The sequence below is a fragment of the Caloenas nicobarica genome, chromosome Z (genome assembly GCF_036013445.1).
Source record: "Caloenas nicobarica isolate bCalNic1 chromosome Z, bCalNic1.hap1, whole genome shotgun sequence".
Taxonomy (NCBI): domain Eukaryota; kingdom Metazoa; phylum Chordata; class Aves; order Columbiformes; family Columbidae; genus Caloenas; species Caloenas nicobarica.
Window position 1 is genome coordinate 71,612,078 of NC_088284.1, and position 26,544 is coordinate 71,638,621.

Sequence of the window (26,544 nt, forward strand, 5' to 3'; positions counted from 1 at the left end):
CGGTGCCTGCCGGGAGATGGAGTCTCGCCGCCTCACGCCGGCGCTCCCAATGACACCTGTTCCGGCGCGGCGCTGGGCGGTTTCCGGTGGCGGCGGGGATAGTTGCTGTGTCAGGACACCTGGGCGGCCTCCCGCCATGGCGGGTGACGGCAGTGCGTACCGGCTGAGCTGCTCCCTGCTGGGGCACGGGCAGGACGTGCGGGGCCTGACCTGCAGTCTCTTCCCCCCGGGCGGTTTCGTGTCCGTTTCCCGGGACCGAACGGCGCGGCTCTGGGCTCCTGACGGGTGAGTGCTGGGCCGCTGCGCTTGTCGGCAGAGCCGCCGGCGCTGGGCGGGCCTGAGCGGGAGGAAAGGCGCGAAGGTGCAGCCGCCGGGGCCTCACCGGGTCGATCCCCAAGGCCGTGTGTTCCCTTGGATTTCCCGGGTGAATCGGCAGGAGCCGGGGAACGGCGGCCTGTGCGCGACAGCGGGAGGCGTTTGAGTTTGTGAACGCCTGAGGCGTGACCACTTGCACACCTGCCTTTGGGGAAGGTTGTATTTGCTCAACCCCTTAGCTATATGGCGATATTTTAGCGCGTTTACTAATCATGTCTATAAATCTGGGTGTCTTTTTTGCAGGTTCTCTTAATGTAGTTTCCACCTTTTGGTATTCAGTACCAAAGTAATCCTGCAAAGTAACAATGTCGCATTTTTGATATTGAGGCAGTATGCTTTAATTATTTTTAAAAACTCTTTTCTTGCTCTTGCTGAGCAGACTTCTTTGAACATAAAATGGATTATGAGCCAAAAACTACACAGAAAATTTATGTACACAAAGACATTGAAATGGGAAAAAAATAATACCAACAGTATTTTCTCTGATATTCATGTTGTATAGGGTTGTCTCCTACTGGATTTGTCTTGTTGAATTAACGCAGTGAATTTTTCAGTGTATAGTTATGACCAGAAGAGGTACTGCTAAGCAATGAGAATAGGAGATGTTGGAGATCTAGGGTATTGCAGGAAGCAACAGGACGTAACTCCTCACCTGTCTATAGTTTCAAAATGTGAACTGCATTCTGAAGTTGCTAGGCATGGATATTCTTTCAATTGCCTTGCAGTGAAACAGAGAGAAATGGCAAATTTGCCTGAATGCTCAAATGTGTGTTTAAATTGATGTCTGTAGCTCTGTAATTCAGGGGAAGGAAGACTAATCTAATTAATTGTGTCTTGTTAAATCTCTCATCACATAGGGAAGAACTGGTCAAATTGCATAGAAATTTATTGCAGGAAAGGGAGTCTAATTCTAATCCACAATTTTTGAGTGCCATGTCAGGAAGACATGAGTAACTTATGCAAAGTCATAGCATTGGTAATGACTCTCTGCTTTGAACACTCTGAGATTACAGTAGGCAGGGCTCAGTGGGTAAGCAAACTGCTATTATTTTTGTTATTTAGATTTTACAGAAAAGTATGTTACCTTAATTTGTTTTCTGTATCTTCAACAGAAAAGACATTTTAGAATTTGGAAGAATATCACGATTTCCCTACGTATTCCAAGCTTTCCAAGTGTCACCATTTATTGCAGGGCAACAGTAAAATGTGTCGGGTGCTCTCTGTTAATGCCCTGCCCTCTCCGCTAAGGAAAGGGAATAGATACTTTCATATGTAGGTTCTTTTATATGTAGGTTCTTTAGCTGGACAACAATAGGGCAGCCCAAATGGGCTTGCTTCTGCACTGCCAGTTATTCCACATCCATTACTGTAACCACCTCCACAGGGCATTTGCCACCGCCCATAAGTCAATATAGAGTTAAAGTACTGGCCACTTTTCCTGTTCAGCAATGTTTAAGGCTAGCTGTGTGGCTTTTACCCCGCAAACTGACTTCGTTCCCCTTGTACCTCATCAGCTTCTGTGACTTGTCATGTAGGACTCCACACAGCAACTTTCCACTTTTGGTGCTTTCCCACAGAATGGCAGGATCAGTCAGTGCACAGGGCATACCGCCTTTCATTTTCTGGTAATTCTTCATGCAATGAAGCTTCTTCAGCCGGCATCACTTGCTCTATTCCTGGTGACATTCTGAAATCTTTGCCTTCCAGCCAGTCTATTATCACTTCCAAGACTTCTGGGCAATTAGGATTTTGTGTTCAAGCCCGCTGTGTTATTAATGCAATCCACCTACTCCACGTAGCATTGGTTGTATGAGGAGTAGAAGAAACCTTTCCCTTGGACATCCATCCTAGTACTGGTAATCAGGGCTCCAGGAGAAGCTATGATTTGGTACCAGCCACTTCCAAAGCAGCTCAAACTCCTTCATATGCTGCCAGTATTTCTTTTTCAGTTGTAGCATAGTTGTCCTTGGGGCCCTCGTGTCCTTGACTCCAAAACCGTAAGGGCTGACCTCAGGTCTCCCCTGGTGCCTTTTGCCAGAGGCTCCAGATAGGACCGTTGTCCCTGGGTACAGTGTAGAGCACATTCTTAATATCTTGTCCTGCCTGAACTGATCCAAGGGCTACTGCATGTACAATCTCTTGTTCAATTTGTTAAAAGGCCTGTTGTTTTTCAGGACCTCATTGAAAATCATGCTTCATTTGGGTCACTTGACAGAGAAGGCACACATTCTAGCTGTAATCTGGAATATGCATTTTCCAAAAACCCACATCACCTAAGAAGGCTTGTGTTTTCCTTTTTGTTAGTTGGGGGAGACATAGCCGTTATTTTATTCATTGTCTGTACTGGGATCTGGCAATGCCCATCTTGCCATTTAGTTCCTAAAAGCTGGATGTCTCATGCAGATCCCTTGACTGTACCTCTCTTTATACCAAACCCAGTTTTCAAAAGAATTTGAATTATTCTCTCACCTGTTGTTCTTTGACCTTAAGCAATCCTACAAGAGAGGCACGCAAAGCAGACAGCTGTTTAATGTCCTCGGTCTCTACAGCTGCTATGCCAAAGGCCCACTGATACCCTTTTGGGTCCTTAAAATACCCTTTCCGGAGGTAATCTATACCAGTGATGCACAGAGCATCTGGGCCAGTCACAATAGGGTGTCTTTCCCACTCATTTCCAGGTAGGCTCACTTCGGTTGCTAATTCAGCCAGCTCCTGGGATCCCCCATCACTCTAGAAATACTGATGAACTCTGTCCCTTTATGATTCGATGGCATCATGGTACACTGTGTGCTGGTGTCTACCAGGGCTTTATACTCACATGGTTCTGACGCACCAGGCCATCAAACAAACCCACATAGTCCAATAAACTTGGTTGTCCCTCTCTTCTACTTGGCTGGAGTCAGGGCCCCTCTGATTCTGTTTACTCATCCCTAGTAGGGAGAGACAAGAATCCCACCTACCCTGGCTGGAGAGCCACGCACTGGAAACTGGAGCAGCTTCTCTCTTGGAAGTTTTGTTTTTTAGTTCATATACTTGTGCCTCTGGGTCAGCCCGTGGTCCCAGTTGCTCATATCTTCCCCTGGTCATGCAGGAAAAATACATGTCACCTTGTGGGGTGTTGTGTTTCTTTCAAGCTGGTCCTGCAGAAGGGCGTCTTCTCCTAATGGCTGCAACTCGGGCCTGTGCAGGTGGAGAGTAAGATCTATTCTTCATCTTGTACAGTTTGTAAGAGTTTTTCAAATAAGTTCTGGGATTTCTCCGTTTTTCCACAGCTGAGACACAGGCCTGTAGGGAGGAAGAGAGACTGTCTTCATACTGCCACAGTTTGTTAGCCATATCAGCCACAGTGAGTGGCTCTTCTTCTTTTCCCAAGGCCAATGTGTGGGCATATGCCAATGGTCTACTCTGCACAAACACCCACAGTATAGGCTGGGTACATGTCATTTCATCAGGATCTACAACTGTCTGTGGGTTGCTGTGGATTATCTCTCATATAGCTAATTCTCTCAGATACTTAATACCTTTTTCCATGGTGGTCCATTTGCCTGGGCAGCATAGGATATCATCCTTCAAGGGATACCCATTCTTTACTGCTGACAAGTTTCACCTCCAGAGGCTTTCGGTTTTTGTCTTCTTTTCTAAGCGCCCTACCAGTGCCACCATCTCCAGCCAGGTATCCCAACTGCATGGCTTCTCTGCCCTCTAAGTCCAAGCTATCAGGCCTGCTATCCCTGCATCAAAGCAACCAGGTCATAAGTGCCTCACCTTCATGATGGCTAAAATCTTTTTTCGTACCTTGCAGCTCTTCTAGAGATAAGGAGTGGACAGTTACCTCTGGTTCTGACTCTTCCAGCTCTGATGGCTCTGCTTTAGAAGGGCTCTCTCCCCATTCTCCATCTTCGCCTTCCTACACCAGGCAAACTGGTTTTCTTGTGTGTTTCTTCAAGGTTACTGGGGCAACTGATACCGTTGAAGTCTGAATGGCCACAGGATGTGCTGTTTAAGTGACTTAAGGGTTTAAGTGACTGCAGTAGCTGTCTCTGTGGTTGAAGTTGCTGCAGTATCTGTCACAGAGGCTGCAGTGTGTGCAATGCTTGTGGAGGTCATGGTGGCTGCAGCACTTGTAGAGGCTGTAGTAGGGGTGGTGAGGGCTGGGGTTGCATCGTCACACATCATGAAAGTTGAGATGGCTTCACAGCACCTATGCCTGCACCAGTACTTAATCTTACACTACACCTGAAAAACATTCAGCAAAACTGATAATAGAAGCATGCTAATTTGATTGTCCCAAGAATATCTGAAATTTCCCCAATCTAGTGAAGTCAGATTAGCATAATGAGTCTCTAAATTAAAAATGTAATTACTAACAAGGTCTGCTAGATGGCAACTGAAGTACTCAGATGAAGTTACTGCCACTGGTTCACCTTCTATGCTGCTCATTATCATCACTTGATAAAGATAAGAGATCAGAGCAGTAATGGCCCATTTTATCACGGCATAGATTGGTACTAACCACCAGAGCAAAGCAATGCTTTTCACCCAACACCCAGAATTGATAAACTGCACATAAACACCAGCAAACAAAGCATATAGCAGATAAAGTAGGATTAAAACATTTGGCTCTGAACAAAGCTCTGAAAAGACATGATATAAAACTGAGCTTAATGACAAAAAAATCAGCATGATGAAAGCTGTCCGCTTTGATTTCCAGACTCCTCGAAACTCTCAAAGAAAAAACCTGATACTTTCTCAGCCGAGCTTTCCCCAGTGTCCTCCCTACAGAGCCAAGATCTGAACTCAGTCCCCTGAGGCTGAGAGTCCAGTGCTCTCCCAGTTATGCTACCCAGGAAACTGCTAAGGTGCTTTGTCAGAGCCCCTCTCAGCCCTTCACTCACCCCACATTGGGTGCCAATAAATCTGTCATTATTTATTGCAGGGCAACAATAAAGTATGACAGATGCTCTCTATTAATCCCCACCCTGCCCACTAAGGAAAGAGGAGAAGGAAGGAGTAAAAGCGAGAAAGACTTACAAGTTGGAAAGTTAAAACAGGTTTACTAATAATAAGAGAAGTAATGCAAAATATACAAAACCCATGTTGAATCTCCAAGTACCTGTGGTACCTTGCCAGTGGCTGCAGGGCAGACACCAAGAAGCCCTGGACTGGGTGCCACAGTAGACAGGAACTGGTTTCATGAATGCCAGAACTGAAATATGGATCAGGCTCGTGCGCAGGACAACAGGTAGGGTCCTCTTCAGATGCTGGCCATGGATAAAGAGAGCAAGACCCTTGTGACACCTACCTTTAAACTGTGTGTGACATGTATGGCATGGAGTACCATGTTGGTCAGTTTGGGTCACCTATTCTGTCCACCCCTCCCCACAAGTACAACCTTTTTATGACACATCACTTGTGGAACACTGGAGTTCTGTCAGTGACCTTGAGTGCTATTGCAATAAAATACAAACATGGGCCTTTTCTGCATACCATTCCTACCATTAGCTGAGTAGAACAGTTGTTATTAGCTCTGGAGTGAACACTGTCTGAAAAATATGCAGCCAACTTCAGAAAACATGTAGTTAGTTAGAACTTAAATGGAAGGAAAATGCACTAAAAGTCAATTGGTCTTGTTTTAACCAAAACAAGGACACCAACTATTAGAGTATGAAGGATGACAGTGTGATATGTTTTTTGGGGGAGGGGAAAAAAAAGGCAAACAGAGAAAAAACCAAACAAAACCCAACCACCACGACCACTAATTTTTTCTGTGGGGATAGGTAGCTTTTTTCCAGTTAATGCTATAACTATTGAGGCTGAATGATGACGAAGAAATAACGGTGCTGCTTGAATCAGTTATGATCTATTTAACTATTAGACCTCTACAGTGCTCATAATTAAGAGCAAATAAATAAATTTGGCAGGTAGTAAGCTTTCTTCATGTACATGCTCTTTTTTAGGGTGTATTGGAGTACATATTTGAGTCATGGGACAGCAAAATATTTCATAAAGGTAAACTGCAACTACTTCTGATGAAGTTGGGCACAGTGATGCCAAGAAGCAGGGAAAAACAAAACTATGTCCTTCCAGGCCTACCATTACTGAAAAATAAGTAGAAAGCTTTAAATATTGCGTACTGGCTTGGAATACTGGGATGTAATTTTTCTTTTAAGTTTTTCATTCTTTCTAGGTCATCCATAGTATTTATTCAGCACAATGCAAGAATAGTTATTAATTCAAGTGGAGTATAGAACTCTATTTCAGTGCCTCAAATAAGTACTGTTTCTGTCATGACTCTGAACTGATTGTTGTATATGTTTAGTCTTAACAGGGGTTTTGCTGAAATGCACTGTATGAGTGGCCACTCAAATTTTGTATCTTGTGTGTGCATCATACCTCCAAGTGACCTCTATCCTCGTGGGCTGATTGCAACTGGTGGCAATGATCATAACATTTGCATTTTCACAGTTGACAACCCAGCTCCTCTTTACGTCCTTAAGGGTCATAAGAATACAGGTATGTAGTCATTTTATTTTGGAGTTTGTTGCATAAGAGTGAGTGTGATTTATTAGAGAGGAAATTAAGTTGAAGTTGTAAAACTCGATTTTGATTTCTTTGGTATTTAACATAGCAGCCTATGGTTTTTATAATCTCATTTCATGCAGTGACAGTTCATTGCAAGGACTTTTAAGTTTGCACTGGATGCTTGAGCTTTTACTGTGTATGTGAACACATGGCAATTTATAGAATGATTACCCTTTTGCCAAGAGTAGCAGTTTTAAGAAACAGTTAATTTAATTCTTTACATATTAAGCTTAATTTTTATGTCCAAGTTGAGGCAAGTAGAAAACGTAAGCTTCCTAGATAAACAAACTTTCACTGCACATTTTGTTACCCACGTGGGGGTCTAATATTAATTGATGCTTTAAGTATAGCAAAGACTAAAAGCTCACTGCAAAAAGTTTGTCTCTCTTTGGTCAAGTGAGTGTAATGTGTGACATTAAACCAACTTTGTGTACCTTTTCTTGAGCTACATAATAAAAGATTCAGCAATTTTCATATTAGCATACTAAGTTTGTCTTTTCCTGAGCCGATCTAGTCTTTACTAGACCTTTGAGCAGTCTAGTAACATAACTAAGTATTGTCAAAAATAAGCATTTCAGGACTTGGCGGTTTGGGGTCTTTTTTTTTTTTTTTACAGTGTTAAAGGATGGCTGTGGAGAGTAGTTTGAAAATACCCTGGATTGCTAAGCAGCACCAAAAATTTATTTTTTTATTTTAAACCCCTTGGCTTTCTCTGAGAAAGAAAATAATATCACTGTGTAAGGAGGCATGGAATACCTTATGTACTTTATCAGAAATGTGGGATGAATGAGTAGATAAAATAACATGTGACATGCTCCCTCCAGAGGTGTAAGAAGAGATGAGGTATTCTAGGCAAGTTATAGATTTCCCTACCAAAAAAATATATAGCAACTTTTACAGTAATGTAAAACATTTAAAAATGTAAAATTACAATAATTGTAATATCTGTATTAAAGGGTGGAAAAAGCAGGACATAACAAGTGACAGGGGTTGGTTCCCACTGTGGAATGACAGAAGCAAGAAACATAAAGCCATACTTTGCTTTTATGAGCAATTAGATGGACACAGTACTCTCTGTTTATGGCTTAGCTCTTTTCGTAAACTTTGTAGTGTAACCTTATTAGCACCATATGTCTTCAATTTTATACCTGTGTATCACTGGAGCATTTGCAGATTATCTTTTTGCTAAATCTTTGATTGTTACCGCAATTTTTTGGTAGTAGTATTTTGCCTTCCAAGAAGATGAGCTAAGTATTTTTTATGAGAGATGTTGCTTCTTGAGGACATAAATTAATACATGCTGATGAAATCCAGGCTTTCTCTGTAATCTTAAAACTAAACATTTGCATTAGTTCTGTGTCTTGACTAGTTATCTAACCAGCTTGTCAACATAGTCTAGTCTGAGGAGAAGAGATCTGGTATGAAGAGAGATTTAAAATCTGAATGGCAAAAAAATGTGAAAATTTGTAATCTAAGGTGAAGAGATTTGAAAGCAGCTCCTCTCTAGGTTGCAGTGCAACTACAGTTTCACTTAATCCTTTCCCAAACTCCTCAACACCAAATGTGCCACTAAACCCAAATAAATCTCCTTAAATATATATCTTTAAATTGCTGGTATGAGATTGGTGGTAATGCAGGAAACTTACCAGTGCTGATTTGAACGTTCATTCCAGTTTGCAGCCTTTCATCTGGGAAGTTCGGCACATTATTAAGTGGATCATGGGATACAACAGCCAAAGTCTGGTTGAATGACAGATGTATGATGACACTACAGGTATGAAGTTCCTCTCCATGAATATAAAATAGGTGCTTTAAATTTGATTCTGACAAGTTTAATGATGTTGGGTTTTTTTACAGGGTCATACAGCTGCAATATGGGCAGTGAAAATACTGCCTGAACAGGGATTGATGTTGACTGGTTCAGCTGACAAAACGATTAAACTATGGAAGGCAGGCAGATGTGAAAGAACATTCACTGGTATGTGTTGCTGCAGTTGGTAATTTAATCAGGTTTGTGTGCTCTTTTAAAAACAGGAAAAAATTTAAAACCCCACAAAACCATAGATAAACTGAACAAGTTTGCAGATGGATTTTTAAAGTGTCTCAAGTTGTATGCCCAGAAATCACATCACTTTAAAAAAAATAGATTTTTTTTCAGAGAATAGTGAGCAATGAATTGCTTTTTTAAAAAAACCTACTACCATAATAATAACCTACTACCATAAACCATAAGATTGGTTGTCAGGATGTGATTTAAATAAAAATAGTATACTGCTGCTAATGGAAAGAAAAGCTGCATTAAAATTTTTCTTTTATTTTATAAAGGACATGAAGATTGTGTGAGAGGCTTAGCTATTCTCAGTGAAATGGAATTCCTTTCCTGTGCTAATGATGCTAGTGTTCGAAGATGGCAGATCTCTGGCGAGTGCTTGCAGGTTTATTATGGACATACAAATTATATATACAGCATCTCTGTCTTCCCCCAATGTAAAGGTAAGATTGTTTTTGTGAATATTACCCAACCTTATTCCAAAACGAAATGACAAGGTAGGCATTCTGTAGTTCTGTGGAGATGCCACAACTAAAGACCTCAGGTAGCATTTAATTTACTTCTTTGCTTTAGCATAAATAATTTTAAAAAATATTGAGATTCACTCCAAATCACACCTCCAGCAGAATTGCTCTGGCAACAGGTGAGATGAAAGGGCCTGCGTTAGGCCTAATTGTAAGGCTTAAGCAAAATTTTGGTGAAGTGACAGGCAAAACTGTTGTCTAGGTTGCCACCTGTATTTCAGCACTGTTGCAGAGTGCTAAAATGGTAATGCATGGCGTACCAGTTTGAGGTAACGTAAACATAATACTTCCACAGGAAGTTTTCAAAGTGCATTATACATAGTGCAGGTTAAGAATTTTATTTGTGGGGCTTAATTGCATTTGCTTTTGGAGTTAGAGGTTTAGAGGTTTAGAACTAACTGTTGCAGACAGTTGCAGAAGAAATTCCAGGTCAGTGACCGTTGTGTGGCTTATGGGACACTTGCACGTTTGTTCAACAGGTAAAGTGCTTGTAGTTTAGTGGATGTGTGTGTCATAAATCGCTCATGCCTTAAAATTCCTCATTGAGAAGTTTATAGACTTTTGAGAGTCTTTATGCGTGTTTCCTGAAAAAGCAGGCCTACCTTGCAAAAATCTGAATTTAAAACAAATGTCAACTATGCAACTACAGTGTAAGATGAAACAGTGATGGTTACAAAATTGTTCAAATTTCTTTATTTAAGCTCTTAAAAGAAGGAAAAAATCTTTTGTTTGTCTTAAGCATAACTTCATTTCCTATCTGACTGCTTAGTCTGCAATTTATGAACTTTATTTTTTTTTTAGAAGACAGTTATGTGGTGGCTTTCTTTTAGCTCTCCTTTTGAAACAGAGAGAAGTATTAAATTGTAAAAATGTTATTTTACTGTTCTAGTTTTTAGACATGCAGTTGCAGAATGGCATCTACTATCATAGTACATTAAAAATATACTTTAAAAGTTTGCTTTTGGTTTTGTTTCATTTTGTTTTTTTCCAGATTTTGTAACTACTGGAGAGGATAGGTCTCTTAGAATCTGGAAACAAGGGGAATGTGCTCAAACAATCAGACTCCCAGCTCAGTCTGTGTGGTGCTGCTGTGTGTTAGACAATGGTGACATCGTCGTTGGTGCAAGGTACCCAGGTTTTACTCTCCAGTGTATTTTATATCTAAATCTGCAGACCCTTGATGAAATGGCAAGCATCACTTTGGGTATCAGTTTCATCCAGATTTAAAAACACAGTCATCAAAGTGCGTGTGGGGATTAAATTTAAACATGTGCTATATTTCATCCAGAAAGTCATTCTTGTGTTACATGAATTGCAGAGGTAGAGTTCTTCGGGAATGTGATAAACCATGACTAGACTGAGAAGGCACTTAGAAATACTGTATAAAGAACCCTTTTGACAGGCTTATCCTACCTTGATTTTAAAATTATACTACAGATAGCATTACCTGGTTAAATCCTTCTCTGGATGTTTTTAGCGTGACAGAAAATTCCTTTCCTAAAAGTAATTGGGAGGGATTGTTAGAAATACTGGTGGTTTCTCATGACATAGAACTCACCATTAGAATGTATATAATAATGTAGACATTTAAAATAGTATTTCTGTTTGAATGTTTTTCTCTCTATTGAGTGATGGAATTATAAGAGTGTTTACACAGTCTTTGGAACGTACAGCAAGTGCTGAGGAGATTCAAGCTTTTGAAAATGAGCTTTCCCAAGCATCCATTGACCCTAAAACTGGTGATTTAGGAGATATTAATGCTGATGACCTTCCTGGAAGAGAACATCTTAAGGATCCTGGTAAGTTATTGTACTTTTGTCATGTTAGAGATGCCTCCATATCTTGGTTCTGAGGTATTGAAACTTTCCATAGGTTCCAAAATTAAGGCTTTGCTCACTTTCAATAGACTTGCTGAAGAAGCAGCTTAATTTTGCCCTACTGTCCTTTCATTGATTCTTTTGGAGGCAAGGCTCTTGTTTAAGTGTGGTGTGGTTTTGTTTGTTTGTTTGGGGTTTTTTTTGTGTTTTTCTAAATTTATTTTGGGGTTTTTTTGTTTGTGTTTTGTTTTTGTTTTTTTGTTTGGGTTTTTTCATTTGTTTTGGGGTTTTTTGTTTTTGTTTTTTTTCTTAGACTAAAATAATAAAAAATATTTCTCTTATGAGATAATTTAGAAAAAGGTGTAATTCAGGAATCTGCACTGTATTCAAGATGTTTGGATCTGTTATGCCAGCTGTGCCAGTAGTATATAAGATAGTTATGTGATTTGCAAAAGGACTGATGAATGTGGATGTTTTTTCCAAAAAAGAAAAGTAGATGTAAATTTTCTGCTTTAGCTTTTGGGTTGAAAAATAGTTTGTCTTGGTTGACTCAGTTTACAGTTTCTAGGTACTTGGGAGATCACTGAGTGAAGCGGAAGCAGTGGTAGTTACGATTACTCTTTAAGTAGACAAATACCTTTTCCCAAGGCAAAGTAACTGGTGGGTTATTTATACCACTTGCTCAATTGAGCAAGTGGCATAAATCTTACAATTGTATGATGCTTCCCATCTTATTACACTGTGGGAGAATATCACCCTTCTTGATTGTCATTTCCCTGGGAAAATGGTAAACTTTGGAAAGACTCGACTTAAGGATTGTTTTTGCAACTTAGGCTGATGGCAGATACCACTACTGTGATTGTAAAATACTGTTGTCAAGATTTCTACTATTCTTGTTGCAACATGTAGTATCTAGTTACTTCCTGTGGTGTGACTTTAAATGTTGGTGAACTACCTTTTCATCTTTGAGTGCTATTTGAAGCCTTTTTTTTTCTCTCTTAAAATAAATCGTATTCTTGAATTTCTTTAAACTCTTAAATACTTCTGCCTACAGGAACTAGAGACGGACAGACACGGCTTATTAAAGATAATGGGAAAGTAGAAGCATATCAATGGAGTGTTAGTGAAGGAAGATGGATAAAGATTGGTGATGTTGTTGGTTCTTCTGGAGCCACACAACAAACATCTGGAAAAGTTTTATTTGAAGGAAAGGTATACACATACTTTAATTGGTTTTATTCCTTCCTAAGTAAAATGCTTAATTTTCCATTAAAAATTCCAGTCTTTGTTTAGATAAAATGTAATTTAGAGAATAGGTATTTATTGGTACTTTTTTGTCTTCTTTGATCTATTAAAATTCAGAGGTAGAAGTATAAATAAGTACTACTTGCTGTATTACTTTTGAAACATATTTTGTAAAATGAGCAAGCCAGTGAAGACAAATTATTTTGTAGAAGGATAAACTATTAGTACAGGAATTATCAAGTTCTCTAGTATTTGTTGCTGATACTTTGAAAAGTTAATTTTAACTTCCTTTCTGAAGGAAGTGAACCATACAATTTATAATGTGAGGTCTACCTAAAATACTGGATACCAGACTTTCTGTACGCCTTTTCTGTAGTAACTTCAATCTAAAGACACATAAGCTGAAAAATGTTTCCTTTGCTGAAATAAACACAGAAAAGTCTCTGTCTAATGCCAGCACAGAAGGAATGACTTTGTGACATTAATTTTATCTCTCGCATGGTTTAAAGAAACCTTAGGAATTTGTGGTTTTCTAGGATTAGAAGTGTGCTTTTAAGACTGATGTTTTTTGAGGCATCTGAGTGCCCTGTAGCTTTGCAGGCAGCCAGACCTATCCACCTGTCCATGAGAGTTACCTGATGCATCTGTTTTGTAATATATCTGCACACATATTATCATGGTATGTTGTTCTAGCCTGCTGTTGAAACAGAGCATTCTGGAAAACAACAGGGTATGTTTTGTTTTGGTTTGTTTTTTAACTTGCAACCTATGTAGGAGAGTAGTATTGATACAGTCAGTATGAAAGTTTTTAGGCTTAGCCTTGGGCCATTATTAGTCAGCATTTGATACATTTTTCTGTAAAAACTGCTGACAAATGTCTAATTTGTTTTTATTTTTACTCTGCATAAAGGAGTATGACTATGTTTTCACTATTGATGTAAATGAAAATGGGCCTTCCTACAAACTGCCATATAACATCACTGATGATCCTTGGCTGACTGCATACAACTTCCTGCAGAAGAATGATCTAAATCCTATGTTTCTGGATCAAGTGGCCAAGTTTATTATGGACAACACTAAGGGGCAAACACTGTTGAGTACAAGTGCTCAATTTTCAGATCCGTTTACAGGTAAAAAAAATTACACTTAAATGATGACATCAGCTACTCCTCACAGTTTTGTTTCATAAGCAAACTTGTTGAGGATGCACTCTGACCCATCTTCCAGATCATTAAAAAAGATATTGAACAGGACTGGATGCACCAGTGACTGGCCTCCAGCTAGGTGTTGTGTCACTAATACCACCCTCTGAGCCTGGCTGTTCAGCCAGTTTTCAGTCCACCTCACTGCCTGCTCAGGCAGACTTTACTATAGCTCTTGCACTTCTTGTACTTCATGTCCTCAAATGGTTGAGGGAAAGGCACAGATAGATCTGACAAGAAAAATATGAAAACTTGACGAACTTGTGAAGTATTTGCCAGAACATATCTTCAACAAAATTCTAGTTAAGCCACTTGTATTTTTCAGTATAGTCTTTTTTTTTTTTTCCAGTGGAAGAAAACTCCACTTTTCGTATTATTCTAAGAGGAGGCCAGGTCCTGTCAGGGCAGTTAATAAAATACAAAAAATGAGCTGGACTGAAACTGTGAAATACATAAATGACCCTTTATCAGGCAGGACATGGAACGAGAACAAATCAGTTACTCATAAGATTAACCATGTTAATCAATTACATCCTGCTTGTCACATTTACAAAATAAACCACTCTTATTTCAACCCGTTTCACAAAGATGAAGTTAGGAATAAAATATTATTAAAAAAATTGAGCTAAATATTTTTCTTGCAATAAACTAGAAATCAGAATACAGACTGCTTATCAGGTTCAGAGTTATCTCATGGAGCTGCAGTCATCTGAACTTACATACTTTTGATTTGGCTGTGTCCAAATGTGTAATGCATTTGCCCCAGAAAACAAAGTGCTGACCCTCAAATAAGTAGGAAGAATTTGTTCAGCGTTAAGAGACTTCTTCGTAGATAGGATCAGATTTATTTTAATGCCACAATAAACAATAAGACATATTTGATGTTTGGCTTTATTTTTGAGCTGCTTGTGTCTGAAAAGTATTGACATTTTAATAACATCAAGCTGTGTATAGTAGCCATTGATTTTTCTTACTGTTTTACTAGGTGCTGGACGTTATGTTCCAGGCTCTTCATCTGGATCAAGTACAATACCTGCAACAGATCCATTTACAGGTAATGTAAAATTCATAGCCTGTCTTGCTAGCATTTAAGATGTGTATTTTATCGTGTTCAGTTGCATTCAATGTTTGGCTCCAGACCACTATTTCTTGCGGTTCTCCATTTGGGGAAGTAGTGTGGGACAGACTGATAAGGTGGAATCCGCTACTGTCAGAGCACGTCCAGATCTTTTTTAGCAGAGGAGAGCCTTCTCTGTCTCGTCTGCCTCATGTCACTCTGCCCTCTACAGCAGAGCAGTAAGGTCATAAACCTTATATTTTGTACAACTCTCATTTGCATGGCAACACAGGAATGGGTATACTCATAGAAGTAGTTTTCTTTTTTTTCCTTATTATTGCTTTCTTATCACATGACTTTTATTGGTACCTACAACACTAAATTTTGGATTCTAACCCTCCCTTGCATAGCTAGTTTAAAGTCCTCCTCACTAGTTTAGCAACCCTGTTTGCAATGACATTCCATCCTATTCCTGATCAGTATCTCTTGCTCTTCAAAGAGGGTCCTGTAGTCGTTGATGCCAAAGTCCTGCCTGCAAAACCAGCCATGCAGTGAGTTGGTGGCCCACTTGATGAGTCGGTTTCTACTCAAGTGTTTTTGCTTTGCTGGCAGCATCAAAGAAACACCACCTGGGCTCTTCACCCTTGCCCACAGAGCTCTCTAATCACTCTTGATACTTTCCAGGACTTCCTTGACAGTATAACTGTTGCCCGTGTGAAGGAGCAGCAGGGTAATAGTCTGAAGGCCATGCAGGCCTTGGTAGTCTCTCTGCAGCATCCTGGCCCCCTGCAGACACAAACTTCCCAAGATATTGGATCATGTCAGTAGATGGGTGCCTCCATAACCTGCAGGAGGAAGCACCCTATCACTGCTCCTTGTCTTTCACCTTTTTGCAGACATGAGGTGCAGTCTTAGCTGCCTCTGATGCATCCCCTGTTGGGTGTTTGTCCTCACCAGTGCCAGGACACTGTGCCCGCTCTGCATTTGCCGATCTACAGGTGGAACAGAAGCCTTTGTGCTGTTGCCAAAAGCCACAACTGTCAGCCTTCCCATCTTCACAGTCTTTCTCTGTTCCCGTTCTACTGTGGTCCCCAGCTGTATCTCCTCCCTTGCCTTGTGTGGCTCAGGCTCTCATCTCTGCAGATGCAAAGACCCTGTGGGTTCTTCAGCTGAGGCCTCAGTGCCACAAACAGAGTCCACCTCCCCCAGGAGAGGCTACTACTGACCACAGGCACAGAGAGAAGCCAGGCCTGGGCAGCGGTGCCCTCCCTCTGGAGTTTGTTGTGGATAAGGCATCTGCTGTGCTGAGGGCTTGGCAGCAGAGGGTGCCAGAGACCATGCCAGAATGTCTCTCAGCTGTGGGTCACTTAGCTTGCAAAAGCCATCATCACCACCAGTACCACCCTCACACATACATACCGATTTAATCCTTAAATTTCAGAAGTGTTGAATGAAGACTTCTTTTTAATTCCCTTAGTGCAAAATAACACCTTTAATAGTGATATTTCAAAAGTAGTAACTGAATGCAGGTATACATTACCTCTTTGCCGGTGGTGATGTTTAAAGAGCCTAATGTCTCTGTTCAGGTGCTGGTCGCTATGTTCCTGGTTCAGCATCAAATGCAGTAGCTCCAGTGGGTGGGGTTGATCCATATACAGGTAAGAGATGATACCTGCTGATTACAAGCATTCCTGATCTTTTGTTTCATTTTTTCCTTTGACATAGATTCTATTTTGAAGCAAATTTAAACACAACTGAAAATAATGAGCCAGTTGAAGCTGCTTATACCCTGGAAATTACTCAGAAAAAAAGGATAACAGAGACTTCCTTTACACATAGGAATCCTGCATAGAACCTTTAAAATATAGGAAAGTAATCTGGTTTTGAGAGAATTTTTGGTTTCCTACTAGTCATGTTGTTGATCAAAGAAATTAATATAGGTACTTCAGGGAAATTACACAGTATCAGCCACAATTCACCCGTGATTCTAGGAAATCATTGTAAGTCATAGATTAAAGCTTTTTATAACTCTTTTTTCAGGCTGCTATTTCAGGCTGCTATTTCATGTGACATAACTTGGTCATATCTGCAAATCTTCCAATATATAAAAGCTTTGCCTATTCGTTATGAAAATAATCAAAAGATGAGATTTCAGGGGAAGCAGGGATCTTTATTCTAAAATGACCCTCGCCATTTCATGTCTTAACTGCAGTACCCATTCCTATGAATAACTGTGTATTTAGTTCATGTAATTCAGAAATAACTTTTAATAATTTACACATGTATAGTACATTTTTACACTGAGGGAGAACTGTTTTTAAAGGTATTGCTTTAAGCTTTACCCTTTGAATGTGAAAATAATGTAAGGAATGATAGCTATTTGCTAAGCATTCAATTATTTTTAAAGATATTTTTCTGGATAATGTCCAGCTGGAGAGACTTACTGGCAGGATATTGTTTGATGTCAGACAATTTGGTACACTATTGAACTTTTCATATTTCCTTTATGCAGGAATGGGCGCCTACCAATCAGCTGCAGCGAAAGTTGAAAATATTTATTTTCCAAAGAAGGATGCTGTCACCTTTGACCAGGCCAATCCTACACAGATACTGGGTCTGTGTTTTAATTTTAAGAATGGTTTTATTTTTCATCTATCTGAAGTAACTTCATTTTTGATCTTTTCAAAAAGCTAAGTGATTTCACATAGCTTTCCTACTAGTTCTTGGTTTTGACATTTTGAAATTGCATTCATCACTTTAATGGTGCATGTATTTGAAGGCTTAGGAGTATGAGTAAATTTCACAAGCACTCTGTCAAATATAGGATATCCAGTTTTTTCCTATTGGGTTATGTCTGCTGTTATTCAGCGTCTTTTTTTGTTAAGCTGGTATATTTGAATACTGTACTTTTTTCCTCCTAGCTCCTGGAAATGTGAAATCCCTTTCTGATTTTGCTCATGAAAGTTGTAGTTCACCAGATAGCCATACAGTATAATCTATGAAGTTTTAAAGTAAGGCATTTTGCAATTTCACATGTTGTAACAGTCACTTCTGTATTTAAGCAGAACATTCTGGATAACAGAAAAAGAAAACCATGTACAATATTTAATAATTATGCACATTTTTGGTAAATGATATTATTGTCTTGTTTTTCCTTCTCTTTTCCCATGTTTCATGCCTATTCTCTTTTGTTCTGTATTTTCTGTAGATGTTCCACAGAATCTCTACCCTATTGGTCACCAGTTTATTTCAGTATGTTTCTGTAGAGTGCCTTAGTACATTTATGGAGTTTGTTAAACTAGTTTGTATTCACAGTGTACCTGCCTTGAAGATCTCCAAATTAAGTCTCTTGCTTCCTTTCCTCCCGTTTATATACACAGCTTGAAAATATTGTATAGATAACCTGACAAGGAAATTTAAAAAATGAGATTCTGCTTTTTACAAAAAGTAAATCTTCACCTTTATCCAGCTTCTTGAAGAGGACAGGCTACTGGCCTTACAGTCATGGAATCATAGAATGGTTTGCATTGAAGGGACCTTTAAACATCATCTAGCCCAACCCTCCTGCCATGGGCAGGGACATCTTCAGCTAAATCAGGTTGCTCAGAGCCCTATCCAGCCTGGCCTTGAACACTTACGGGGATGGGGCATCCACGGCTTCTCTGGGTAACCTGTTCCAGTGTCTCTTTGGGTTTAAAACCATCAACCCTTCCCCAATGACTACAGGCCCTGGTAAAAAGTCTCCCTCCATCTTTCTTATTGGCCCCCTTTATAAATTGAAAGGCTGCAATAAGATCTGCCTGGAGCCTTCACTTCTCTGGGCTGAACAACCCCAGCTCTCTTGGCCTGTCCTGATAGGAGAGCTGGTTCATTCCTCTGATAATTTTCATGGCCCTTCTGTGGACCCTCTCTAACAAGTCCATGTTCTTCTTGTGCTGAGGACTCCAGAGCTGGATGCAGTACTACAGGTGGGGTCTCATGAGAGTGGACAATGACCTCCCTCGACCTGCTGGCCACACTTCTTTTTCTACACCCCAGGATACGATCAGCTTTCTGGGCCACAAGTGCACATTTACTCCACTCTGGTGGAGTAATAAACTGCATCAATTTATTTTTGTCCAGTATTATTGAAGGATAGGGATATTAGGTTTCTGAAGCTTAGAATCTGAAAACTAGATTTACCAAGTTTCCTGCAGATTGGAAAGAATGCATCATTAAATACACTTGTAAATCTTATGGTTGGACTGGGATTGATTTAATAGTTGTATTTTTTTTCATAGAGGCCCACAGTTCATTTTTGTGCATACTATAAAGCTCAAAAGGGTGTACTAATATAATGCTGCCTGCTTGTGTCTTTATTGACATAATTGGCAGGTGCTTAATGCTAGATCCATTTTAAGGAAAATGCTGTACATTAAAATAATTTTTCCAATACTTTGATTTTTAAATTACATTGAAATTTGAATATAGGACATAGTGCAATCATATTTTGCTTATGGCACTTAAATAATAAAAATACAAAAACTGTGATCACACTAAGAACATGTAGTTTCTTTATTGTTTTTACTACCTAGTAATAGAAAAGAGCAAAGAAAATCATATTTCAGTCATGAAAGCTAGTGGTCTTGTGATTCTTTTTTGCATTTTTGCCTGCATGTAGGCTAAGATGTGAACTCTAAATCTCTGTGTTGCAGCATTAGAGGAGTATAATAATAGTAGCAATCATTGAGATGATGAGCCTGGGAAAAGTAATTTTTAAAAATCTAACACCCCCCCAAAAAAAAAGGCAAAAAACCCCCCCGATTACAGTAGTTGTAACTTGTTTGTAAAGTGCTCTTGTATTATTTCATTCATGATCTGGATTTGTGAAGTTCTAATATCAGAAAGCCATGCCTCTTCTCTTGGTCTTACAGGCAAGTTAAAGGAACTTAATGGCAGTGCAACTGAAGAACATAAGCTTACAGAAGATGACTTGATAAACCTAGAAAAATTATTGTCTGCAACATGCAACACCTCTGCAGAAACACTTACAGCACAGCAACTTCAGACTTTATGGAGAGCAGTTAACTGGCCTGAAGGTAGACACTTGCAATTATTCTTTGTACCGCCATCTCATCAATACTTCAGTGTGAACCGAAAGTCTTGTTGTGCTGTCCGTTATTCAGAGTCTGTCCCAAAGAGTTCATAACCCAAGCAGAAGCCGGAAGATGACAGATAACAGGTGTTAATAGCACTCACCAGTAGAAGGGGCAGTGGCATGAATTGCAAAATTGGGAATTGGTTGTCAGGTTTTCTTGTTGGCATAACAGCAAACAGAAAGGAGAAAGATGATATAAACATCAGTTGTGGTTATTTCATTAGCAGGAGCATCCTCAAGAAAGGTCTGAGACTTGTTTTGCAATAGAGCAAAGAAGTGTGAGGTTGGAGTCCTAAGTAATCATCAAATGAGAGATGAAATTACGGAGATAAATTATTTTGGAAATCTTAAAAATAGCTGCTGTTTAATATGGTAGAAAAGAATTTACTGAAGCTAAGTTATGTGGTCAGAGCTGCATTAGTGAAGTGACATTCTGAATGAATGCAAGTAGAGGCGATATAATTTCATTTGATAATGTATCGTTGTCAGCACTGATGGATTAGAAAGGCTATATTGGTTGTTACATTCTGGAAAAAATGGATGCATTGCATATGCAAATATCTAAGTATGCAGTTAAAATTAACTGCTTTCTTGCAACTGCAGTTAAAGATTTATTAACAGGAAGAATATTTGGGATTAAAAATCCATATTACTTATATAACGTCACTTAATCAAACTATATTTTGCATAGCTGTGAGCTGGTGATGACTATTGTCTTCATACCTTTCAGACTTTGTATTGTACAAAGTGTTAATTCTCAAAATTTTGCATATCTGCAGTAAAAACTGCTCATTAGCTAGGCAGGTTCAGCTTTGATTTGGTTATAAGCATGGGATACCAGTAGTACACCCAAGGAGCCGGACGTATTTGAAATTGGGTAAAGTGGGGGGGAACTACCAAACAAACTCTTTAAGTTCAGTTTCCTTACAATGATTACCAGCTGATCAGTTGAGGACCTTTTTTTCTCCTTTGCAAAATGTCTGAGAATTGAAGGTAGTCTAATTTTTTTTTCTCATTTCTCTTTCTGTAAGCAGTTTTGTTGCTGTACTAAACTGAAAGATATGGAATGAGGACAAAGGGAGATGCTGCTTGTGTAGAGGTGCTCAGTCACTGAGAAGCTTTCAAAGACCTTTCTGGATTAGTTATATTTTGTGCTTGCCTTCAGTGTTATCAATTGCAGCTTTGAGGAAAGATTTTAAGATTTTTTGCAAAGCACTGTGTTTATCCTAAATCAAGGAGCATCTTCTTTGTGATGAATGGTAGTGTTACTAGAATGGGTTTGTCAATAGTTGTCTCTATGAATTTCAAACAACTTGTATTTTACCTGAATATCTTCTTGCATTAAACTGTTGCTGTATCTTCCCAAAAATAGGGCTTTAAGAATGCCTGTGTCTGAAAGAAACTCACCAGCACGTTTCCACATAATGCAATATTAACACTAAAATATTTTTGTTTTCTTTCTTAGATATTGTATTTCCAGCCCTAGACATTCTTAGATTGTCTGTCAGGCATCCCACTGCAAATGAGAACTTCTTCAGTGAAAAGGATCACGTACAATTTATCGTCCTACTCCTTAAATTTCTGAACCCTAAAGGAAAGCAAGCAAACCAGCTGCTGGCACTTAGAACTTTTTGCAATTGTTTTGTCAGCCAGGCAGGCCAGAAGCTCATGGTGGAACAGAGAGATGAAATAATGACACAAGCAATAGAAATGAAATCGGTCAATAATAAGAATATTCACATTGCGCTTGCAACACTGACATTGAACTATGCTGTATGTTTACATAAAGTCAACAACATTGAGGGCAAAGCTCAATGTTTATCAGTAATCAGCACAGTTATGGAAGTAGTTCAAGACTTTGAAGCTGTTTTTAGACTGCTCGTGGCCCTTGGGACGCTAATCAGTGATGATACAAATGCTGTGCAGTTAGCTAAGTCTCTTGGAGTTGACTCTCAAATAAAAAAGTATGCCTCCGTATCAGAACCTGCTAAAGTAAAGGAATGCTGTAGGTTTGTTCTTAATCTGCTATAATCGTCTGTTTTACTTAGCAGTTGGGAGACACAGTGTATGCAGAAAAAAGGATGATTTGGTTCATATTTTGTGACAGACTATGAGAAAATACTGCTGCAAGATACACATCAAATAAAAGTTTTTACACCATTTGTCATTTGGCTGCTTTTCTGAAGTCTACAGTGCGCAGGATCTTTGCAGGAAGTCCTGACGTAGCTCAGATTAAAATAGAATAGTTTGGGTTGGAAGGGACCTTCAAAGCTCATCTAGTCCAACCCACCAGCCATGAGCAGGGACATCTTCACCCAGATCAGGTTACTCAGAGCCCCATCCAGCTTGGCCTGGAATGTCTCCAAGGATGGGGCATCTACCACCGTGGAAATAGATCACCAAGAAGTCAAACCATCTCAGTACTTAAAGGTCATCTAGATGGAAATGTAGGAGATGGCTGTGAATCAGTGACTGTCAACTCTGACACCCACCCCAACCACATTTCTATGTTTCAGCCCAATGAGTTTGTCTTTTGACCATGCTTTTTGCCAGTAGAGAAGGGGCCTTGAGAACAGTTGTGTTCAATGGTGTTTTTCACTAGCTTATTAATTAATATTGGTTAATGTTAAGCCTGGTCAAATAAGGTGGTAAGGAAACAACATTTACCTAATTTCCATCAGCTTTTTTCCACTTCCTTTTTGAAACCTCGTTGTTTTATGGCTCTTACTGATTTTAACCTAGAACTAGGTGACTTTTTGAAGGGTAGGATCTTTAATTACCATATAGATGTTATGCTTCACTGATAAGTGAATATCTTGTAAAATGGCTTGAAGTTCTACAAAAGTTTTTACATGACTTTTAATGACAGCAATACTCCTCTGGTTGATAGCAAGTGTTTAAAGTATGTTGTAAAATATTGGATTATTTTTTTCATTGAAGTCATCTTTGAGAGAGAAATTTAGATGCAGAGAACAGACTAAGCAGCAGAAACTGGTTTCCTGGAGATGTGCTTGATGCCCCATTCCTGACGGTGTTTAAGAGCCATTTGGACAATGCCTTTAATAACATGCTTTAACTTTTAGTCAGCTCTGGGGTGGTCAGACAGTTGACTAGATGATCATTGTATGTCCCTTCCAACTGAAATATTCTATTCTAAACTGTAAAAATGTAAAGTCAAGTCTTGTTACAAAGTAGCTTTAACATAATAACTGTGGTGACTCTGAAAGGGGATAATAATATTTTACAGCTATTCCAGCAGATTCAAGATGTTCAGCACAAAAGGGGAATGTTATTTCCTACCACTCCAGCAAATGTTGCACTTTGGTTTAGAATTAAGATGAAGTCAAGATGGTCAGTGTTCAAGTTACATTTTTTCATTAGACTAAGAGAATGGAAAACATGAAAAAAATTGAGATCTTACGGCACATAGGTTCTTCATTACATGATACCTACCAGTCTGCCTCATCTGTGCCAGATTTTGTGACTGAGAGCTGTAACTTATTTTGCTCCATCTACCCAAACTGTCTGAATTACTACATACCTACATAACTTCCAGCAAACCTTGTTTCTTAGATCCTTAGTTGCACAGTTGTACTGTCATACTTCTGGTGAATTTCCAGATATGTATTCTCAGAGTTTTGATCACGGCCTTAGTCACAGGTTCTCTCATTTGATCCATTGCAGGTTCATGTATACAGCAGTCCAAGAGATTATTCAGGATTTATAGTGCTTAACAATAGATCAACCCCCTCCTGGGAAAACATTTAAGAGGGTACCTTTAGGAAACCTGTCTGTGAAACAATGTGCCTGTCTGTTGAATTTTGGTTGCCTACTATACAATTGTTCTTGGAACTCGCTTTTTAATGTTGTGCTCTTTTAACTGTCTTTGTACCTGTGCTATTTTAAGAAATCTATACTCATCTAATATTTTTGTTTTGTTATTGTGGGATTGCTCTGTTACAGATTACCTCTTTACGTGAAAATTGTCATGAATTTTCCAGACCAAAAATTAATGTTTATATGAATAAACATACTCTTGCAACTTCAAGAAATGGTATATTAAGAGATACTACAAAATTAACTTAAATTTGCAGGGAAATGATGCGACACACCAAATATCCTTCATCTGGGGACCGCAGCATTACACGTTAGGCAAGATACACAAAGTAGGCCAGGAATATTTGAAGTACAGCTGCTGCTACAGGGTACTGTGATACCAGGCTGTTCCACTATTTAGCATTGTCTGAGGGAACAGAGGGAGAAGGGGACATCAGATTCCACCCCCAGAGGAGTTGTCCTTGGAGTGTCTGTCTCTGTATATGGAGAGACAGGCAGTGGCAGCACAGGCAATGGGGGTAATGTGTAAAGGAGGTGATGGGGGAAAAAAAAAAACAAAGGTACAACACACAGCAAGATCTTACAGTATGTTGTGAGATCTTACAACAAAGGTGTTTTTTTTTCCAGTTGACACAAAAGCACGTTGGTGTTCTTATGCCTTCATGCAGAGCTGCAGTAGCTTTCAGCAAGGATTTTGCTAAGCTAGCAAAACTGGGTATGTGCTAACACAGGTTGAGTGCAAAAAGGAGAGAAACATCTCTTACAAAGCAGTGGACATTTTTTTCTGTCTTCTGACATATGACAACTAAATACTCTCTTTTTGTCAGTGTTATCTTGAAAATTAATAATCACTATTGCTTGTTTTAAATGACACTTCCTAAAACTCCATTGTGGTACACATAAGCATGCATGTACATAAACAGAAATATACCCAACTGTACTACAAAATCTGCTGCTGAGATCACCACCAACTAGAAAACCTAAAGAATGTCAACAAGATGAAGTTTCCATTTCAGTGAAAGGATGTTAAATCTATTCCTAGGAAATGTGCCAGGCAGGAGGTCCATGGTGTCCCAACTTTTGAGACCAGAGGACATTGAAAATGAGTATGTGCTTAGCACAGAACTCAGAGATGTCTTGCTGTCTACAGAAATAAACCTGAAATGAGTTGATCCGTGTGCTAAGTGGTCCTGATTTGATTCACTGGAGGAATAGTAAAAGTATGTTTGAGAGATTTCAAGAGCCGCTTAAAGAGAAATTGTGTCTTGTGCTAAGAATGTAAAGCTTCTCAGTAGACGATACAATTCTTCTGTTGGCATTTTCTAAGCTAGAATGGAAGCCCTTAAAAAGAACAGGGAGGAGTGGACAGAATAGGTGACCCAAATTGACTGAGGTGTTCCGTGTCATGCACGTCGTAGTCTCGCTCTCTTCGTGCATGGCCGGCCCCTGAAGAAGACCCCAGCTGTTCTACTGCCGGCCATCCTGATCCAGGTGCCAATCTGGGCATCCCTGTATCCAGTTCCTGTCTACTGCGGAATCCAGTCCAGGACTCCTGGTGTTTGCCTGGCAGCTGCAACCTGCTGCAGGCACCGCAGCTGCTCTGGACATTAAATATGGAGTTTGAATATTTTCTATTATTTCTCTAATTATTAGTGTTATTTGCCTTTTTTTTTTTTTTTTAAATTTTGCAACTTGCCTCTCTCACTTTTCCTCCCTTTCCTTAGGAGGCGGAGGGAAGAGGACATTAATAAAGAGCATCTGCCATACTTTATTGTTGCCCTGCAATAAATGTTGACAGTTTATTACTTTTTATCATCTGGCCACAGCGCTTTTGATCACCGTTAGCTTTGTACAACTTGCATTCAGTGGATCTCTACCTAAATGGGACAGTATCACCAATGCTGTTTGAAGATCCAACACAGTGTGGAATATATCAGACTGGAAGGCAATGTGTTTGGGAAAAAAACAGATCCAGAAGAAAGACAAATGGACACTCTGGTGCAGTAAATAAAGAAGAAAACTGTTCCATGTCTCTGCATAGAAAAGGAGGTTCTTTACATAAATTCTTTATGTTAAATGATGGACATTTGTCTACCCTGGTCTTTATTTTCACATAATTATCCTCTTTAATTGGCATTTCCTTTCATAGATAATCTTGGCATTGGTGGCTGACGTCTGATCAGTGACTTACCAAACTGCACAGAGTGGTAATCTGCCTTCAGTGGGCTTCTCTGCTATGATTCCTACTTGGTTTCATCATGTGAGAAGTAGTGTCACACTTCTGCAATACTCATGAAATATCACAGAAAAAATAAATTTATTGTTGACGTCAGCATTCAGTGGGATATGGATGTTTGTTTTTTTCCTTATGGATATTTCCACACTTGAATCATTTTTAACAGAGCATGTCTCAGTGTAAGTCAGCAATACATCAACCAAATCGTTAATAATAAGCTTCTGCGTACAAAAGGTTACATGGGAGCGAAGTTAAGGTGTTTACTGTGGTGTGTAACCTGTTGCTTAAAGCTTCAAAGCAGGGGCTCAGAACAGCAGCTCTAACCATTTTTAAGCAAATCTGACAGGTTCTCTCTGGAACAGAGAAATAAGTCAGATGTCTCTCTGCTGGGCAGACCGTATGGACTGTAGCAAAGACTAGACAAGCCAGCATTAAAGTTAGTAGTTTGTTTTGGTGGGGTTTTTTGTTGTTGGTGGTAGTTT

At 39.4% G+C, this 26,544-nt stretch overlaps 1 protein-coding gene across 1 annotated transcript; it reads left to right on the forward strand.

Annotated features, from left to right (window-relative positions):
- Positions 1 to 16: 16 nt before the first annotated feature.
- On the forward strand, positions 17 to 25,315 carry PLAA (phospholipase A2 activating protein). The gene is made up of 14 exons (XM_065656428.1): positions 17 to 285; positions 6,695 to 6,888; positions 8,631 to 8,731; positions 8,815 to 8,935; positions 9,283 to 9,450; positions 10,523 to 10,658; positions 11,161 to 11,330; positions 12,403 to 12,560; positions 13,504 to 13,723; positions 14,781 to 14,849; positions 16,439 to 16,510; positions 17,365 to 17,466; positions 19,766 to 19,930; positions 21,455 to 25,315. Exons 1-14 carry the CDS (start codon positions 17 to 19, stop codon positions 22,018 to 22,020), a joined length of 2,511 nt encoding a protein of 836 aa, XP_065512500.1. The 3' UTR covers positions 22,021 to 25,315.
- The last annotated feature ends 1,229 nt before the right edge of the window (positions 25,316 to 26,544 follow it).

Bases quoted from the DNA above. Each gene is read 5' to 3' on its own strand.
- PLAA (XM_065656428.1), top strand. From the start codon at position 17: ATGGAGTCTCGCCGCCTCACGCCGGCGCTCCCAATGACACCTGTTCCG. The intron at 8,732-8,814 runs GTATGAAGTTCC...GTTTTTTTACAG, and splicing joins GATGTATGATGACACTACAG to GGTCATACAGCTGCAATATG. The intron at 10,659-11,160 runs GTACCCAGGTTT...CTCTCTATTGAG, and splicing joins GACATCGTCGTTGGTGCAAG to TGATGGAATTATAAGAGTGT.